Source organism: Pseudozyma flocculosa (genome assembly GCF_000417875.1).
Source record: "Pseudozyma flocculosa PF-1 unplaced genomic scaffold scaffold00017, whole genome shotgun sequence".
In the NCBI taxonomy this organism is placed as follows: Eukaryota; Fungi; Basidiomycota; class Ustilaginomycetes; order Ustilaginales; family Ustilaginaceae; genus Pseudozyma; species Pseudozyma flocculosa.
The window spans coordinates 210,897-230,183 of NW_006920885.1; the positions used below are offsets into that span (position 1 = coordinate 210,897).

The 19,287-nt window shown below is 64.8% G+C and overlaps 4 protein-coding genes across 4 annotated transcripts; 1 reads left to right on the forward strand and 3 right to left on the reverse strand.

Annotated features, from left to right (window-relative positions):
• Window positions 1-361: 361 nt before the first annotated feature.
• On the reverse strand, window positions 362-3,481 carry PFL1_04961 (uncharacterized protein; the record flags this gene model as incomplete). Its single annotated transcript, XM_007882491.1, has 5 exons — window positions 362-2,310; window positions 2,414-2,493; window positions 2,574-3,033; window positions 3,129-3,193; window positions 3,306-3,481. 5 exons carry the CDS (start codon window positions 3,479-3,481, stop codon window positions 362-364), a joined length of 2,730 nt encoding a protein of 909 aa, XP_007880682.1.
• Window positions 3,482-7,904: 4,423 nt separating this feature from the next.
• PFL1_04962 (uncharacterized protein) lies at window positions 7,905-9,813 on the reverse strand (the record flags this gene model as incomplete). The annotated part of the gene is made up of 5 exons (XM_007882492.1): window positions 7,905-7,991; window positions 8,087-8,801; window positions 8,899-9,416; window positions 9,513-9,623; window positions 9,724-9,813. The coding sequence occupies 5 exons, from the start codon at window positions 9,811-9,813 to the stop codon at window positions 7,905-7,907; spliced, it is 1,521 nt and encodes a 506-aa protein (XP_007880683.1).
• Window positions 9,814-10,737: 924 nt separating this feature from the next.
• PFL1_04963 (uncharacterized protein) lies at window positions 10,738-14,328 on the forward strand (the record flags this gene model as incomplete). The annotated part of the gene is made up of 1 exon (XM_007882493.1): window positions 10,738-14,328. The coding sequence occupies one exon, from the start codon at window positions 10,738-10,740 to the stop codon at window positions 14,326-14,328; it is 3,591 nt and encodes a 1,196-aa protein (XP_007880684.1).
• A 1,113-nt stretch (window positions 14,329-15,441) lies between these two features.
• Window positions 15,442-16,757, reverse strand: PFL1_04964 (uncharacterized protein; the record flags this gene model as incomplete). Its single annotated transcript, XM_007882494.1, has 3 exons — window positions 15,442-15,668; window positions 16,039-16,305; window positions 16,385-16,757. The coding sequence occupies 3 exons, from the start codon at window positions 16,755-16,757 to the stop codon at window positions 15,442-15,444; spliced, it is 867 nt and encodes a 288-aa protein (XP_007880685.1).
• Window positions 16,758-19,287: the final 2,530 nt, after the last annotated feature.

The window sequence follows — 19,287 nt, forward strand, 5'->3', positions numbered from 1 at the left end:
ACGCTGCACGACCGGAAAGGAAAGGCAAAGGCAAAGCGATGGGGCGGTAGGCATGGGCTTGGGTATTGACGAAGAGAGGCAAGAGGGACAAGAAAAAGTACAAGAGAGCGCTAGAGGGTGGCCGGTAGGCGCTAGCTGCAAGCTCGGGATGGCAATGGAGGGCTCTGAAAGCCGTGGGGATGGGGATGGTGGCATCGAATGGGCCATCCGAGAGCGCCGTAGCGGAGGAAGGCAAACGAGCAACACCGGAGGCCGTGCGACTTTTCTCCCGACGCCCTGGACCTTGTTCGAAGGGCGGCCTGAGCTCGCGAGCAGCTCCGTGCATGGCAGGGACGCGGCTGGAGATGGCTCGGGGCCTGCGCTAGTAAGGTCCGTAGCCTCGATCGCGCAGTTGCCGATCCCGATCTCGCTCGCGCTCGCGCTCCCTCTCCCTTGCGAGGGCCCTCTCGCGCTCGTCGTCCCATTCTCGAGGACGTTCGTCGCGTCGAGACCGCCCGTAGGCCTGCTCGTAATCGAACGGTGGACCGGCCTGCTGCTGCTGCTGCTGCTGCGGCGGCGGCGGCGCCGGCGGCGGCGGAGGCAGACGTCCGCTGCCGGCTCGGCCATAGTGGGGCCGCTCGACGTCGGGCGAAGGAAGCGCAGGCAGCGTTCTGACGGCCACGGGAGCATACTGCGGAGCCTGCCGCGTGCCCGTCAACGGGCTCCTCGGCGGCAGAGGCTCCTGGAAATGAGACGAGGGGCCGAGCTGCGAACTCGAGAGGTGCCGTCGGATCGGCGGCGTGGCCGACACGGAGCGCATCGCCGGGTCGACTTCCCTCGTCGTCGGAAAGCGAGGAAGCGGGTCGTAGAAGCTCTCGGCCCTCGGGAGTCGCGTGACGGGGCTGTCGTGCCGACTAGCCCGCCGCAACGAGGGCAACTGAGGCAGGTCCCGGATCGGTGGCAATGTCGGACCATCGCGAGGTTCTGCCGCGACCTCGAGCGGTGTCATCGGCCGGCTCGGCACCCGCCCCTCGTGCAAAGGCGTCCTGAGCCCGCGATGCGGGATCCCCGCACCGTCTGCCCGGGTCGGCATTGGCTCGACGAACCTTTCCTCGGGATGCGGTCGACGGTGCGTGTCGTACCCAGGTCGCTCGAGCTCGTACGGCCGGGCCACACCGAGCTGAGCTTGAGCCGGCACAGCGTAGGCAGGGTGGCCAGCAGGTTGGCCCGTAGAGTGACCAGCTGAGGGCCTGACAGGGGCTCTGTCGCTGGGGACGAAGAGGCGCTGGCGATCTGCGATCAACGAAGACGGGCCCCCCCTCTCGGGCGTCGGGCCGCGAGGAGAGTAGATCCTGGCCGAATGCGATCGCGGATGATCGGCGAGGTGGTCTGGGCCTGGTGAGCGCAGGTAGCGGTGGTCGGCCGATCCCCTGCGCGTGTCCGGCGACGCGTGTGGCGGACCGGGAGCTGAACGATGCCAAGATGCGCCTGCACCAGGCGGCGGTGGTCCCATTCGCCGGCCCTGCTGACGGGGATCCTCGTCGCCGTAAGACGCAAAGCTATCCCTGCGCCGAAGAGTGACGGTGCTGTCCATCGACGGCGGACCTCTGGGCGGCAGCGTGTGCATCTCGTCGTCTGCGTAGGGTGCAGGAGGGTACGCAGGAGCGACCCTACCGCCGTCCACACGATGCGGAGGCTGGATGAGACGCTCGCGAGGATCCCGCTCGACTTCGTGGTAGCCGTACCGAAGCGCGGCCTCGTCGGCATGGTTGTCAAAGCCGCGGTGGGGTGGGAGCGACCTTGACATGGGCATGCCCATCGGCGACTCCTCCATGTGCCTCGACGCCGGGGTCCTCATTGGCAACCTGTCGTACCCTTGATACTGCGCCGGCGGCCCCGGATGATGGCCTGGCTGACTGCCATCCCGGTACGCCACAGGCGAGACTGGGGGTGGCTGTTGGTGTTGTGCATCGCGGAAATGCCGAGGTGCGGTCTCCGGATGATGGCTTCCGCTCGGCTGTCTGTACGGCCCTCTTGCTGGCGTGTTACTAGCCGGGCCTAAGGCCGCGCCATCGTCGTGGACGAGCGGTCGGCGATGGTGCGGCGCCGAGATGGGTAGTGGAGGAACCGGCGGCGCTGGTTCCGCAGACGGACGCGAACGCTTCGGGCTCCTGCGGTCCCCGGACAAGGTGGCCGGAGGATTGTCTGCGTCTGAGCCGTCGCTGCGGCTGCTCTCCTTGCGTTTGGAGCTGCGACGACGCATCCGCGGCTGCTTGCGCACGCGTACCTTGAGCCCTTGGTCGGCGAAGGACTTGGACAGCGGCGTCGACTCTGAGCGAAGGGAAAAGAGCAAGGCAAGCGGACAGGGTCACGGGAAAACAAGACTCAGCACGCCGGTCTGTGAAGGGCCTGGCGTGCCCAAGGAGGAGCTCACCTTCCATGCCTGGGAACCGCTTGGCCGTATAGACATTGAACGGGGCCGAATAGATCGACTTGCAGTGGTGGACCGTGTGCCTGTCAGAGCCAAGAGAAATGGCTCGGGCCGTCAGTGCGGGGAGCTGGCAGTCGCGCCTCCAAGCGGTCTGGTCACTTACCCGATGGTCTCAAAGAGGCAGAGCTTGAGGCGGTACACGCCCTCGACGCGGATGCTGAGGTCCGGAAAGACAAAGAAGCCCTGGTGCGACCCGTCGATGTCCTTGAGGTGATAGAGGCACGAGACACAGGAGCCGCTCGTGTATCGCGTCTTGCCGTCCTGCAGCAGATGGAGCTCCTCGTCGCTCTCGTAGTTGCAGAGCATCGCGTACATGAAGTAGTAGGGATTCTCAAGGTACCACGCCTTGTCCTCCCATCCATCGCCGTGGACAGTGGTGACCGGCACTCCTCGTCTCACGCCGGGTGTCGAGGGAACCGCTGGGCCGTGACCGGCCGCCCTTTCGACCGGCGGAGCGATGGGGTCGGTGCTGCTCGACGAGATGGGCGCATCCCGCACAGGGCGGTCGTGGGTGATGACGCGGAGCTGGACGATAGGCGCGGGGTCGATCGGCCGTCGGTCGGCTGTTGGCACGGCAAGAGCAAGGATCGCGAAACAAAGCAATCGAGATCAGCCGGTCCATCTCGATGCCGCCACGCCCCCTTCTGGCGATGCTCACCTTTCTCGCCCACGCCACACATGCGCGAGTGTTTTGGCTGCTCGCGCACCGTCAGCTGGTACTCTCTGCAGAAGGCGGCGGGTGTGCAGGGGTTGTGAGAGTGTTGGTGGCAGCGAGCGTCAGCGAACACCTCCCGCGCTCTTCGGGGTCGACCAGGCGATGTCAGCGAGAACTCACATGTACTCCCTGTGCTCCGTCATTTGCTGGACTGGCGCATACTGGTAGGCGACGCCTCCTTCAGAGGTGCTCGGAAGTCCCGCTTCGGCCGTGCCCTGATCAGCTGCCTTGGAGGTCGAGGCCGACTTTGCCGCATCTTGAGCTTTCGCAGGCGGAACCGCAGCGCGGACCTTCATCTCCACTGCACTCCTAGTCGCGCTCTTTTGCGACCGAGGCGCAGGGCTCCTGCGTGCGCTGGGTTGGGATGCGGGCTATGAAGCCCTTGAAAGCCGGGTGAGGTGTCGATGGGCACTGTTCCGTCGGCGGTTCGAGACTGGCTTGACCTTTGTATTCGTTTCGCGAAGACGAGCGCCGCTTCACGGTATCGCAAACAGCAAAGCGAAGCCTCTGCCGGTCGAAAGTCGAAGCGGGCGATGTGCAGAGCACTCCGAGGCCTGATTGCGTTTATCGGCCTCCCTCTTGGCTCTTCGCAGGTGACGGAGGGCAGGTGTCGCTCGTCGTGCCTCTAAGCTGAGAAATGTGATTGTCGAAGGCGGACGAGCCTCAGGCAGACCTCATCCAGTGTCTGGCGGGAGCAGTCCGGTTGACGTCAAGGCTGGTAGTTTGACAGCGCCGGCCTCCCTTCAGAAGAAGAGCTCGTGGCCGAGGACTGCAAGACGGCAGCCGGGATGGATGCCAGGGCAGGGCGACTGCCAGCGCGAAGAAAGGCCGCTGTACTGTCGATCGGGGCGATATGGAGCCGCTTCTGCCGATGCTGGCTCGGTGATGCTGCAAGCAAAGATCGGAACTCAGGCGGTTTCGATAGGGAGCGAGAGGACGTGGAGGTCACACGCGCGCAAAAGAGCGAGAAAGCGCTAAGGATGGCGCTTGGTGTGTCGATGCTGGATCCCAGGAGACCTGGAAGCCATGAAACAGCGCAAAGAGCAAGAGAGCAAGAGAGCTTGATCGCAAGAAGGCAGGCAGGCGTGCGATGGAGATTGTTGTACGGAAGGCGACTGCGCAGGCGGGGCGAATTCGATCCAGGGAATGTCGAAGTCGAGAGAGAGCGTGAGGGAAAAGGAGGAGACGACCAAGATGTGGGCGGGGAGGGCAAAAACGCGACCCTCGTCAGGGAGCACGGGCGGCGTTCAAAGCACGGATGAAAGGCTGGGAAAGGGAACGGGGCGAAGGCAGGCCGAGTCGGGGGCAGAGCGTGTGTGAGTAGGACTGGTGGAAGGGAGAGACAGAGGCAGAGGGAGAGGGAGAGGGCGGGAGGTGTGTGCGCGAGAGGGCCGTGAGGGAGAAGACTCGGGTCGGATCGAGTTCCGTGCGTCTGGTCCAGGAAACCGGGCAAGGGCCAAGCACAGCAGGGCGCGGGCGTGGGTGCGGGTCCCAGCGGGCAGGCCTCGAGGCAAGGAGAAAAGCGAAAAATTGAATGAGCGACAGACGACGCACAGCGCGGCCGGCAAGGTCAGACAGGCAGGCCAACCTCACCGAAGTGAGGCGGAGAGAAAGAGAGGCGGATCGAGGCAGGAGGACAAGGGTCACACCCGCCACCGAAAGCAGCCCGGAGTACGTACGGGACGATGGCAGGAGCGAGGAACGCGCCATCCTGACCGCGGCGGGCCGTCAGGACGGCTGGCTGGCTACCTACCATAGCTGATGCTGGGGCAGGCCTGCTGGCCAGGCCAAGCTTGACTTGGCTACGGTAGCTCTGCCTTGACCCAGCAACGCGGATCGCTTCGACGACGCCCCTCCGCCCCGCACCGCACCGTTGGCCCGTCTGTTCGCCCGCCTCCCGTGCGTCCGTGCTTTATTCGGCCACCTAGGCCGCTCTTGTCCCCATCTCCGTTGTCTTTGTCCTTTGCCCTTGCCTAGGCCCATTGCTTTAGGCATGAGAGCGGGCTCCCTCGCGGACCGTGCGACAAACACCCGCCAAACGTTGGCCTCGCCGGGGCCGCGCGCAACTTCTCCCGACGCTCGCCGTCGAGACTTCGGCCCAGCCGGTGGGTCGTTTCAGGTCTTCTTCGCAAAGGCAGACTCGTCAGACGGGGCGGTCCGAGCCGCAGCACGGCTTCAGAGCACGCACTGCACTCGCCGTGGCGCTGTCGACCTCAACTGAAGCGCACGCCTCCTGCTGTCGAGCGCCATCGCCCTGGAGGGCGCATCGGCCTGGCAGAGCACTCTAGTTCGCGCAGAGGGGCCCTATGTCAGGGAGCGCTGCCGCATGACGGACCGCGAGCAAGTCGACATGGAGATGGAGCTGCTGCCTACAGAACGTACTGTACGCCGTCTGTGCCTGCCGCTCCGCCATGACGCGGAAACGCCAAGAGGGGGAAGGCGGTGCGGCGAGGACGGGAAGCTTGTCGAGGGACGTGTACGTACCGTCCAGCGGGCGACTCGCCGCACGCACGGGCGCACCTACGCAGCGGGCGCATGCGCCATTCAGCACGGCGGACAGGCAGGGTACGTTTTTCGTCTGTACGTCGACGTTCTGTCTGTCTCTTTTCTGTTCGCACGCAGCCTAGCATAGCCTGCCCGCCTGGCCTGTCCCACATGCTTGGGTTTTGTTTTCATCGGAGCGGAAGCCGGCCCGAAAGTCACGGCGGCGGGCAGGCCAGCAGGCGCAACCACGCCCGGACGCAAAGGCTGGTGACGAAGAGGTGGCCTCCTGTATGTGCTCCTTCGTGCGATGCGACCCTCCTCTCTTTGGCGAGCCCCCTCGGTGCCCCCGACAAGGACGTGATAAGCAGCTAGCACGTTTGGGCTGCGGCGTCCAGAGGCCTAGGCTTTCGCAGTCGCTCGCAACGAGGCACAGACCTCCTCGGGTCGGAGCAAAGTGGGTTGAGGACCGCCCTCGAGAGAGACATGCCAGCCAGACACATGCTGGCGAGGGCAATCAGGCGGCGTTGGGGTCGGTCGCCATCGCCTACTCTCCGCGGATACAGAGAGTATGAACTCTCCCTCTCCCCTTGGCCTGTCCCCGACCCCTCCCATCATCAGAGAAGAGCGGAGTTTGAGATTAAGGATGGATCGCGGCGGCCGCCGCCCCGGTTCTGGAGGTGCCCAGGTGCAACAACGGTCAATTCCTGCTGGTCCCTCGGGCGCCACAGGTGACCTTCCGCTGTCGTTCACCGAGAATTCGGGGCTCCCCGTCGTACGTGTCCTTCCTCTTTCAGGCCCAATCTCGAATCTTTATTTCGCCTCCAGAATCTTACCTCTGCTCGTCCTCGAACCCTCCTCAGCAGAGCGCAAAGTCGGAACGGAGGGCCGACGAGCAGGCGAGGTGCCGAAAGGGCCGGCTGATAACATCGGAACGGGGCCTCTGGTGGAGCGAGATGCGGACGTTCTCGATACATATTTCGGTCTTCTTCGTCGTCGCTGCCGTCGCCTTCGCCACCAGGGAGGGGGCGGCGTCCTACATACATGTACACACATACACATTCCGCGTGTGCCTGACGTACCGTAGATTCTACATACCGGTTAACTACCCTGGACCTCCGGGCCGTCTGCCCCGAGTCGAGGCGTGCTGAAAGGCCAGACCGCATCCGAGCGCGACGCCATCATCCATCTGCTGCTTGCGGTCTGGACGGGTGCGATGCTTTCCTGCTGGCTTTCCGGCCTGCTTCTGCATCAAAACGCCGCCGCCGAGATGGGTTCATGCGACGGCTCGACGAGGGCGGGAAACAAAAGGAGGCTTACCCAACGCTGCGTCTCCGGTGCCAGGAAAGGCTGCCCCCCTGGCCTTTGTCCACCGATCCCAGATTCTCCATTGTCTCGCCCATGTTCCGTCGGACCATGACCACCGGTCAAAAAGCGATCGACTTCTGAGGTCGCGCGGGCACATCGCCGGCCAGCAAGCCCCGCTGGGGCGTCGAAGTCCAGGCACTTCCATTCGAGACAGCGTCAAGAGACGGGGCAAGATCTGCCGACCGTCATCGCTCTCTGCTTGTCGCGCCCTCTTCGACATCGAATCACATCGCTCGACACCCACTCCATCTCGGCGTGGGCAAATCGCGATGTTTGCACGCGCAACGAGTGGTCGCTAGCGGGCGCGTTGCGAGGTGGACGCGCGCTAGCCGGACTAGTACACCTTATGTGGCGTCTGCCGTAGACGAGATCAACCTGGTTGGGCCCCCACGCGGATCGACGTTCGCTCGCTGCCTGCCTGCCTGCCTGCCTGCCTGCCTGCCTTTTGGCCTCGTCGCCTCGACGCCGTCCGACCTCGTGCCCCGAAATCCGCTCTCCGCTCCCAGGGGTGACACAGGGAGGCCAGTCATGCGACAGAGCCGTTTGCGAGATGCACCAGCCGTCCCCTGACGACGGAATGAACGCCATCCGGGATGGGAGCAAGCAAGCAACCAAGCGAGCGAGCGAGCGACCGGGCATGACCGGCAAGCTGGCTGGTTGGCAGGCAGACGTTTTCGATATGATGGAGGCAGACCGAAGCGCGGCCCGTTGTAGGTACCTCTCGTTTGCTCTACACACGCCCTGGCCACCGGATCAGACTCATGCCTGCGGTGCCCATGCCTTCCGGCTTCTGCAGGTGCACCTACAGCACGCGCAGCGGGTCCGGACGAAGGCTGACTACGTATGTAGTCCGTTGCGCCGTTGTCCGGGCTACGAGCGCACGTCCCCGCCGCCAGCTTTCTCCATGTCCCGTGGCAGGAGGGTGGCAAAGGTCAGGTAGCTCGTGTGGCCGCGCATCTGTTCGGAAGCGGACGAGGATCGGGCAAAGGGAAGCGACATCAGTCAGCTCCCTGCCAACTCAGCCCGGTCGCCGACCTTGTGTACAGACTCACCTCGTGGTACGGTCGAGAGTAGACGGTGGCGGCCTGGAACGGCGTCGACTGCTGCTTCTGCTGCTGCAGCTGCCGCGCCTTGCGCTTGGTGATGGCTATCGTCCGCGCGGCATCGGCGGCGGCGGTCGACGACTCTCCCTCGTTGTCCGACTCTGCTGCAGGATCGGATTCGGGCCGCTTCCGCTTCTTGGCAGGCTCAGCCAGCGGGTTGCTGGGATCGCCACTTTCCAGGCCTTCGCCGCCGCCGTCCGGGCCTTCCGAGGGCTGCGACGACTGGGCGCGCGAGCTGCCAGGTGCGCCGTCGTCGAGGTCCTTTGCCATGCGCGACCGCTCGATCTGCGTCAGGCGTCGGGCCTCTTTCCGCCTCTCGACCTCCTTGATCCGGTCGATGGCCTCGTCAATGGTCACCTCGGGCCCCATCGACGTGCTCTCGTGCGTCTTGACCAGGCTCTCGAACGTCTCGATGTCGCTGAAGCCATTTTCGGTGAGCGCTGCCACTGTCTTGAGCACCTGCTCGATGCACGGCGAAAAGCAGCAGATGCGACCCAGCGTCTTGCGGCGCAACGCTACGGCGGCGTACGGGACGGCCTCCCACGGTGCCGGCAGGTCGAGGAAGACGGCATCGGCAGCGTCCGACAGCCCAAAGCCGTCCTTGCAGACGTTGCGATGCGTCAAAGTCGCGACTCGGTCAAGTCCGTGGGCCGCAAACTCGACCCTAAGATGGGGTTGCCGGAGACGAGAAGTCAGATGGGGCGGACAGACGAGGAGCTCCTCCGCCAGGATAGCCGGCCACGGCGGACGCCGATACTCACCTTGCCTTTTCGGCACGTCCGGCGTGGAACTCGAAGCTCCACAGCTTGCCCTCCAAGTCTGGAACCGTGCCGTCGATGGGCGCGCTGGCGCTACCGCCGTTGGTCTGTGTGGCCGCGCCCGTCTCTGCAGAGCTCGATGTGCCGGCAGTGCTCTCCTCAGCCTCGGTGGCCTTGTTGGGGTCCCTGGTGCCCCGCGACGAGGTCTGCATCTCGTTGGGCAGGCCTTTCCAGTTCCTGACCACCTGTCCCCTTGTCTCGGCCTGCTCCGACGCCGTCGCCTCGACGTTGGACGTCGGGGCGGAGCCTCGCCCGACGGTCCGTCCGAGGAAATGGCTGAAGCTGCCGCTGCCGGTGCCCGCCTCAATGACCCGAGAGCCCGGGCCGAGGTTGAGCTTCATGGTGATGAAGGACATGTCGGGCGCATACAAGATCTGGGTCCGGTGCGGAAGGGCCGTGGTCCAGACCTCTGGAGTCGGTCGAAGCAGATAGAGGTAGCCTCTGCCGTTGCGCGAGATCATCTGTCGGGGCGAGCCGAGCGCAAGACAGCATCACAAGTTCAGCGACCGCTGAAATCGCTACGTGACTGCAGCTGATCTCCTGTGGATCCTGCTCACCTTGCTACCGTAGGGTAGGCCGATCATGTCGTCGTGTGAAAAGTGGCCAAAGACGTTTGTGAGAAACTCTCCTGGTGTGATCGTCAGCGGGATGGGCGTCTTGTCTCTCGACTGTGCGAGGCGGAGTGACGAGGCAGGTCAGCATGGCGATAGGCCCTTGTACTACAGCTCGGCATCGATCCGAAGCGGATGCGAGCGACCGAAGACTCACGGCAAACACGACGACCAGGTCGCCGGCCCGGATGTACCGCCCGTGGTCACGGGATGCCGGCGAGCCCGATGCGGCCCGGGACTGTCCCATATTGTCGGATGCTGACCGCGAGAGGATGCGAGCGCGCTGCTGACAGGGAACCGTTCGATTGCTACGACGGAACGAAGCCCTGTATGCGCTGTAAGATGGGGAGGAGAGGGACGAGGTGAGGTGATGTTGCCATACGAACACGAGCGGCCAGCGGCAAAGGGCGAGGCAGCGCGAAGCTTGCCTGCCCTCTGGGCGAGGGGGACAGGCGAGGGGGAAAAAACTGGGCCAAACGGAAAGTGGAGAGCGGCGCCTCGACTCCCGAGTTCCAGACTCGCGGCTCAACTCGATGCCAGCCAGCGCGGGGGGGCTGGGGACAGAATGTTTGCGATCGGCTCCGAGGCTGTCGTCGGGCGCCGGCTCGATGCAATCATTTCAGGATTTTCTTCGCCCCGGCGGGCCAGGGGGGGCGGCCTGAGCACGCCTCGATCTCTTCTCGTCACGATCACCTCCTCCGCACCCCTTTCCCCGACCCGTCCCATCTCGATCAGTATCCAGCCTTTTGGGACGAGCGCCGTCCTCTCGAGTCCTTCAACAGCCGAGGGGCCCTACAAACACGTTTCCCCCGACCACCCTTCCGACGTCAGCGGGTGTCCGCGCGACCCCCCTCGTTCGAGGCGGCGATCCCCGCCTGGCTCCATCCGCCTCTCTCGACGGCGTCGGCAGCCCCACGGCAACTTGCGCACGGTAGTGATTTGCACCGTCCCGCTGCTCGGAGCGTCGACTTCCTGGCAATCAACGCATCGACGCCTGTCCTCCTGGTGACTGCTGCTGCTGTCGCCGTTGGCGCCGCCGCAGCGTGACCACCTCGTTTGGCGTGTTCGCTTGCAGTGCGTCAAGACCCGCTGACGGTCTTGGACGCTCCTCGGTGCAGGCAAGCTGCGGGTCGACTCTGGTCCCACGCAGGCCACCGACAGCCCTAGTGGCATGTCGGCGGTCGAGCCGGTGCTAACAGCATCGTCGTATCCGACAGACGTGCCGCCGATCGCCGCGGGCACGCTCAGCTTGGCAGGCGTCAACGGCTCGTCGGCGGGCCCGCTGAATGGGGTAGTGCCGTCGCACGACGTCAAGAAGGCAGATAGCGGTGGGCATGACCCGGTCACCGGCGTCGGCACTGACGGGAGCGGGATCGACGTCGGGTCGAGCGGCTCGAGCAGCGGCATGATCGGGGAGCATCCAAATGAAGCCGCACTGGTCGCAGCGGCTGCAGCGATGGCGGCGGCTCAGGGTCACCACGCGCTGGGCTCAGGCCAAGGCCCGACGGACGGCGTCGACGGCGTCGAAGGCAAAGTCTCTGGCCTCATGGCTCCCGAGCTCAGCTCTTACTTCCTTGCGGCAGCGGCGTCAATCCACCAGCAGCATCAGCAACAGCAAGAGCAGCAGCAGCAGCAAGAAGAACAGCAGCACGACCACGCGCAGACGCAACCACCGGCCGAGAGCGACGGCGCAGCGCCGTGGGGCATCTATCCCGTCGGTCCCGACTGGGAGGCGCAGCAGGGACAGATCCGCGACGCCTGCCAGATCTACCAGGACGACCGATGCCCGTTCCCGCTCGACCAAGGGAAGCGGCTGATCGGCGGCATCAGGGCCATCGTCGACGAGGCGACGGCAGAGGCCGGCCCGACAGCGGCGCAGGCCAAGCTGGATGCGCTGCCAAAGACGACCATCGACGTCGGCCTCGGCCAGACACGGTGCTACTGGGCTTTGTTGTCGGCCTCTGTCGGCCCGCCGGGCGGTAGCGCCGAGGCGAGCGACGACCTGCGCTTCGTCTACCTCGATCCTGTCCTCCAGCACCACCTGTGCGAGCAGGCGGACGCCATGGTCGGCACCAGCTTCTTTGACTACGTCCATCCAGAGGAGCGGAAGCAGGCCTGCGCCGACATGCGCAAGATTGTCGAGAGCCGGACGCTGTTTGGCAGCGTCACGCGGTGCCGGTACTCTCGCCTTCCCCGGATCCGCGAGATGCTCGGCGCCACCGACGCTCCGCGCGATCCGGAAGCGCACAAGTACGTCGAGGACGAGGGCTTTGTCGCCATCGACATTGTCATCAACTGGGTCGGCGACGGCATGGCGCTGTGCTTCTTCCACGCCATCATCGACAAGGGCCCAGAGGACAACGATGAGGCCAACAAGTCGACGTGGACCAACTGGTGCGGTACCCCGGCCGGCGCCTTTACGCTCAGGGAGTGCGAGCGCATGTGGAGGCAGGTCAAGGCCTCGGAGCGCGAGCCCCTCACCCTGCCGGGCCCCAACCACGTCTTCCAGGTGCTCGAGGCTGGGGAGGGTGGTCAGGTCCTCTTCAGCTGGCCACCACCGCGCCTCTTCCCTGGCGACGCCGACGAGCGGCTGGTCGAGCTGTCGCAGATTGCGTCGTTCAACGACGGATCCTACTTTGCCCACGACTTTGCCCGCTACGCGCAGGGCGTGTCTGTGGCGCCCGGCTCGTCGCAGCTGTCCGACGCTAACACGAGCTGCACCCGCCGCTTCAAGGCCAAGCACCAATTTGCCACCGAGGGCATCTTCAAGGTCATCGAGAGTGTCCTGATCCCGTACGGCGGCATCGTCCTGGCGTGCTTCCAGATCGTCTACCAGGGGCCGATGCCCGAGCCGGACCCAGAGCTGATCGAGCAGGCCCGGGCCACGCTCGAGGCCGCACGTGGTCAGATTCGCAAGAACGACGACGACGGCGGCGGCGATGCGCCCAACAAGCGCAGCCGGGACGAGGACTGGGCGCCGGCCGGAGCGGCTTCCGAGGGCACGCAGCGGCCCGTCTCTCCACCGCAGCCCCAGGCGGCGCCGCTTCCCTCGAGTGGAGACGGGCAGGCACAGGTGCACCCGCACCCGCAGCCGCCCTCGTCGTCGACGCCGCCGACCCGGCAGCCACCAGAGCCTGGCATCAAGGCGAACGTCACCGAGGGTACGCCCTGGAACCAAGCGTACGGCAACCTGCCCCGCGATCCGAGCCTCGGCTCGCTCAACTCGCTCGCCAACGCCAGCATCGAGTATGCTGCCGGGCTCCAGGAGCGCCCCGCGCGCGACACGCAGCACGACAAACCGCACCGGCCATTCGACGACCAGAACCCGCCCATCAGCGGACTCGGCGGCGCCAACGATCCCGGCGGAAGCGTCGCGACGCTTGCCGCCGTGGCCGCCGCCGCCGCCGCCCAGACAAAGTGCTGCACCGGCTGCGGAAAGAGCAACAGTCCGGAGTGGAGGCGCGGCCCCTCGGGCCACAAGACCCTCTGCAACGCATGCGGCCTGCGCTACGCGCGCTCCCTGACGCGGCGCAAGAAAAAGAAGGGCAAGGACGGCGAGATTGAATTTATCGAACCCACCGGCGACCCCTCGGTGGTGCCAAAGAGCCGCGGCGGCGGCGGCGGAAGCCTGCCGGGCGTGCACCGCAAGTCGAGCAAGAAGAGAAAGGCCGAAGAGGAGCTCAAGGCGGCCGCGGCCGCCTCGGGGGCATCCGCTGCCGGCGGCAGCCCGTCTACGAACGGATCCCCGACGCCATCCGCGACGCCCGCAAGCGTGGATGGCCAGGTGAAGTCCACGCCGGCGCCCGCGCCCGCGCCTGCTTCCGGCCAGGGTCAGGGCCAGCCCGACGTCAAGCCGACGGCCGCATCGCCTGCAACCCGCGCTCCTGCCACACCCGTCCCTTCGGCCGCAATCGCAGCCGCTGCTGCTAGGGCGGCGGCAGCAGCAGCAGCAGCGGCAGCACCTCCGGCCCCCGCTGGTGCCTCCTCTGCCGCATCCTCAGCGGCCCCCTCGACACCCGCTCGACAGCAGCCAAACGGCAGCCAACCGTCAGCGGCACCGGTCCAGCCGCCAACGACCAAGATCGAAGAGCCGACGGCCACCACGACTGCGTCCATCACGATTCCCACCAGCATCAACGCCGCGGCGCTCGGGGCGCCCGCGGCGACACCACCCCGCCCGGACGTCGAGGGGCAATCATCCAGCCTGGCAGACGCGCAGGGCGCCCCGGCCAGCGTGCCGGCCATCTCGGTCCCTGTCAGCGGCGCCGAAGGCCTCAACCTCGCCGTCAGTGCCGCAGCCCTCCAGTCGCTCGGCGCCTTTGACGCCAACGCCGTGTCGCAGGTCCTCTTTGGCCAGCTGGGGCCCCTGGCCGGCTCCGGCGCCACGGCGGCGCCCGTCCCCTGCGCCCGCCCCCGTCTCTTCGATCGACGCCGCCGCCGACAGCAAGGCCCAGGCCCGCAGCGCATCACAGCCGCTCTTGACCGAGCCCGACCCGCTCTCGGCAGACGCGCTCCAGGCCGCCGCCCAGGCTGCCATCGCCCAGGGCGCCGGTGCGCTGCCAGACGTCGAGATGGCCGACCAGAGCAGCAGCTCAGCCCCGCCCGCCGTCTGAAGCGCCGGCCAGCAGCCGAAAAAGGACCCACATCTCCCATGCTCCCTTGTCCCGGTTCCCTCCTTTATCCTTGCTACTCCATGTCGCTCCCTCGTCGTCGTCGTCGTCGTCGCTGTTGTGCAGTAGGTGCTGTGGTCGTTGTTGTATGAGTACGTTTGGAGCTTGTAACAGTGTTGCTTCTGGTCCTCGCACTGGTGTCCGAGCTTGATGCTGTGCAGCAGTTGCGCTCCGTTACTCATGATTAATTGTGGCCGCTCCAGCCGCCGATGCAGCGAGCGCCAAAGGTTCTCGCAGGCTGCAGCAGTCACTGAGGGGTCGAGGCATGGAAGAGTAACACTGCCTGATGCAGAGTCGAGCAGACTGATGGTCAAGGCCTGCACCCTGTGTGCCCAGTGACTGATGTGAGTGCAGGCAGCCTCAGGTCGTGTGTGTCATTTGTCCTTGCGGTCCATGTTGCTATATAATGCAACAATTCTCACCCCTCATCACTGCTGGTGCTTCTGAAGGAGGCTTGGAAAGACACGGCAGTTCTGAACTAAATTCTGCCCAAATTGCTCACAAAAAAAGCTCGCCATGAAGCTGAAGAGCAGGACGGCAAAAGAGAATGGAGACTACATGAGTCGAACACGTGACCTTTCGCAAAGGATCGAGTGCTGAGAAAGCAACTTGGATGCTAAGCGAACGCTCTGCCAACTGAGCTAAACCCCCGACTGATGTCAAGCTCCCAAAAAGGTGATCATATAACACATCTCAATTGCCTTCCAGGTGACGCGTTGCGGTGTGTTTAGCTCGCTTTGCTGCCGCCGCCGCCGCCGCCTCCGCCCCGATCGACAGCTCTTGCGGACTCCACGACGCTCGTTGTGGTCATTGCCGTGCCGCTTCGAAGAGAGATGCAGCTTAAATTCCCATCTCGGGCCTAGGCATAAGGTGCGTAAGGGAGGAAAGGACAGTCAAGGGATGGGGATGCTAAGACGGAGGGGGGCTTCGAGCGATTTCGATGAGAGTCGCGATCGCGAGCGGATGCAACGAGAGGGTGATGCGCGGAAGTGGAGATGGAGAGGGGCGGTTGTGGCCGGCGCCGTCATTGAAGCAGCGTCCGTGGATGTCGGTGAGCTTTTGAGCGATGCAGGGGCGAGTGGGAATGGTATGAACACGAGACGAGTCGAGGGGAGAATCGATGATGCTGGAGCGGCGGGGAAGAGGGAAACTGGAAGGGTATAGAATGTACGATGGCGCGGGGAAAGTTCTCCGAGGGGAGAAGATCACAGTCGGTCGGCGACGGCGGTGGGCAGAGCGCGCTTCCTGTACGGCTTTTGAGGGGCGAGGCCGCCGTCGGGCGACGGGAGCGGGTGACAGTTCGAGCTGGCCGGCGGCGGGTGCGCGGGAGGCGTCTTCGGGTCGCCCTGATGGAAGGTGTAGTCGCCGTAGACACCGGGCGGGGCGCCGCTATCGCCGTCGCAGTCTTCGAACTTGTGGTGGTAGTACTTGCCTGTGGTCGCGCAAACAAAGGGGATAGGGAGCTCGAAGCCGTCAGTTGCCATCTTGATTCGTGGTCTCGAGGGAGGGATGCGGGGGTAGTGCCACCGGCTCCGGCTGAAAATACAGCCGCCCAGCCGGCCCTCCACCCCGCATGTGACGTCGCGCAGCTTGATTTTTGGCAGCTCGCGTGCGACCCTCGGCGAAAGTTTAATTTCAGCTGAGCCCGCGCGCGCGCGCGCTCGCCGCCACCGCCGCACTACCACCAACCCCGCGATATCGAAAGCGAGGACCACCGCCGCGCGATCGCAATGCTGCGATATCGGCAAGAACCACCGCCGCGATACCGCCAACACCCCGTTATCGAACAGGTATGAACTCACCTGGATGATTCCACTGCGCTCCCATCTCGTCGTAGATATGCGGCGCGTAGAGTGCCGCCTTGGATCCATAACCAAGGCGAATGCTGAACTCTGTAGCAGAGGCAAAGCTTGACCATTCCCTTGACTGTCTCCAATGACCTTCATGTCCAGGGATGGCATTGCTGAAAACGAGCCCGCCGGGCGGGTTGCCAGCCCCAGTAGCGCCGTGAGGATCCAGTTCTCCTCCTTCATCTCCTGGGGCCACCACCTTGGTGAAGTCGCCGTAGCCTGTGTTGGTAGGTTGGAGAATGTCTTCGAGGTGAAAAAGGGCTGGAACCGATCCTAAGCGCTGATTCTAGGAGCTTACCGGTGACCTGGAGGTAGTTGGGCGTCTTGAGGAACTGCGCGCCCTTGATGGTGCCCGGTGAAAAGACGCGGGTGCCGTATCCCGACCTGGTACAATATGAGACCGTTCGCTCTTCTTCGTCGCCGATAGTGGTATTGGGAGTGTAGGGCAGGAAGAGGCAGAAATCGTTGGCCGAGTTGACAAAGACGTTCTGGCACATCGAGTCGGGCGACGAGTCGCCCCACTTCTTGCACTGGTTCGAGCCGACTTGGCCGGGCTCCCACTTGTCGGGCAGGTTGTTGACGTGGAAGATGGGCTTCTTCTGCGCCTCGGCCGTCGCGATGAGCGTGGCGGTGACGGTAACGAGCGCCGAGAACTTGAAGCCGACCATCATGGGCAGAGGATGAGGCGGGTGTGGAGGGGAAGGAGGAGTTGAGGTGCGAGGGGTGAGGGTTGACGAGAGGAAGGTTGCCCGGCTTCGATGGCCCTATTTGTACGGTGAGACCCAAACAACGGCACGTCTCGACCTGCGCTTCGGGGCTTCCCCACCGGCGCCCGGTGGTGGTGGCGGATGGTTGCACGAGCGTTGCTTCGAATGTTACCGCAACCTCTCTCGAGGAATGTGGCACGGAACCTAGTCCCGGCCGCGCATGGGCTGTCGAGGGGTCCGCCCGTAGCTCGAATAAGCCGACAAACAGGCAACCGACGGCTTGCATCTCGATTCCTTTTCACGGACGCTCGCTCGGAGGTGGGCGATGCATGCTAGCGAGCCCCCTAGAACGACGCAAGTGGGCGAGAAGTTCATCGCGCGCTAGCAACACGGTGAGCGGTCATCACGTCGGTAAATGCAAGCTGGAGCTTTGATCGTCGGAGCGGCATGAACAGCCACGAGTATCGACATAAGGTGCCGTCCCGACGATGCAGACCCCTGCTGATGGTCGTCTTTTGTCTTCACGTATGTCTGCTGCGCGCTGCGCTACGACTCTAGCCGTCTCGATGCCGCGCCTCGCCTCGCAGAGAGCAGGTGAATGTCCCTGAATTAGGGACCGTCAACGAGCTCGTTGCGCCGCCCGTCTGCGGCTGAAGATTTGTCTTTTCAGCGGTGATTGCACTCGATGGTCGTCGTGTCAACGAAGTGGGCTGGGTCAGACGGCGGACAGAGTCCACGATGAAATTGCTCCGATTATTGTTCGAGGTCGGGGCGCCGGCACGGTGCTCTCCCGCGCAGGCAGTGGGGGTCACGGTGGAGGGGCTCGGCCTGGACAAGGGAGTCGCCACTCTGGCTGTTGATCAGGAGAGAGCGACATCGAAGTGGCAGCGGTCGAGTGGAAAGAGGCCAACTTGCATGATCGCGGTGCCCGACCTGGCGCAGATGGTGGCCCCTAACCTGATGTGAGGCCCGGCTGTCGTGCAGCGAAGGAGATGCAACCTTGATTTCTTTTGTGACATGGCTCGCGCTACCTGTCATCGATGGCAGGACGGCCAGCCTGGCCGGGCGACCTCCTTTTGGCTGCGCGCTGCGTTCTGCGTGCTGCGCGCTCGCCCCGGCTCGGCCGTACCGAATCCCCTTTTGGCAGCATCCGGTCCAGCCATCACCCTTTGCTTCGTGAAACGGCTGCTGATGGACGACGGCCACGGCACTGCCTCGCAGGTCGGACCCGAGCCGGGAGTCTCGCAGGCCAGGCCGTCGTTTTGGCGCCGATGTGATACGCCGTAGTGTGAACGGATGTCGGCGGTGAGATTGAACCCAAAGTGGTGTGTCAATCAACGGATCGAGTGCCCACACGGCACGGGCGGCGCAGCGGTGCAGTGCAGGGAGGGGATGGCCGCCACCAGGGCCACGACGGCACGCGTGCCAGTCCAGGGGCCCCGGCAGTGACGGCGACACGCTCTCGCACGAACGAGCGAATCGTCGCAATCGGTTCCGAGAGCCTGCGTGGATTATCAATCGGGCAGCTGGCAGCTCGCCGTGAGGTTTCCGGCTGCACCCGCTGTCGGGCGTGGCGAGGCGATGTCGCCTGCGCCGCCGGGAATTGCGTGCTTGGACCCGCGTCCTCGGCACACGATTTTGAGCAAATCAACCGCGGGCAAGGCAACCGAGGCGAATTCCGCCGTCAGACGTCCGGCCAGACCGCCCGCCAGGTCACCCCCAACACACCTTGGTGTGTGCCGTGTTGGCGGCGGCGGCGGCGCAAGGAAGAGTTCACGATGGCCACCAGCCATACGACGTTGCTCTCGTTGTTGGCACGCTGGACAGATGGAATGGCAGGACAACGAGGGAGGGAGCGCCTTTTTGCCGGTCGATTCGGGCCGGCGGGGGTCGGTTTGCCAGGGTCCAGCTGGCTGGCTGGCTGGCTGGCTGGCTGGCTGGCTCGAGTGGCCGCGCCGGAGATTGGCGCGGGGCTAGGCCAGGCCAAGGCCAGCAGGGTTGCGGCAGCGGTTCTGGAGCCCGCGCCCGCGCCCCTTTGGCCCTCTGGCGTGCTTTGGCGTCGCTGGAAATTTTGGTTTTGGAAGATCCGTGGCGGCCGGCCTCTAACCTCGCTCCCTCCCTTCGCGCTGGGACCTTGCCCGCACACGCTCTCCCTTCTTGGCGCCGACCCATCTTGAAAGGGTTCTGCAGCCGGCTTCCCGCTCGTGGCCGTCCGGGTGGGGGCCGAGGATGATGGGTCGATGTGATGTGCAAGCAAGAAAGCAGGCTTAGGGCCGTCCTGCCTGCCTGTGACTCACGGCCCAGCCGTGCTCTGCTGCTGACCAAAGCCTGCTCGCTCTCTGGGGGCCGTCGGTGGTGGTTGCGATGGTGCAAGGCAGGGCGAGACGAGGCCCTCGGCGGTTTGCCACGCTGGGCGACACCCTCGAGGCTGTCCGTGAGCTCGGTCCGCCTGCCCCGCTCCCTTCCGGCTCCCCGCCACGCAGCGTGCCACCCC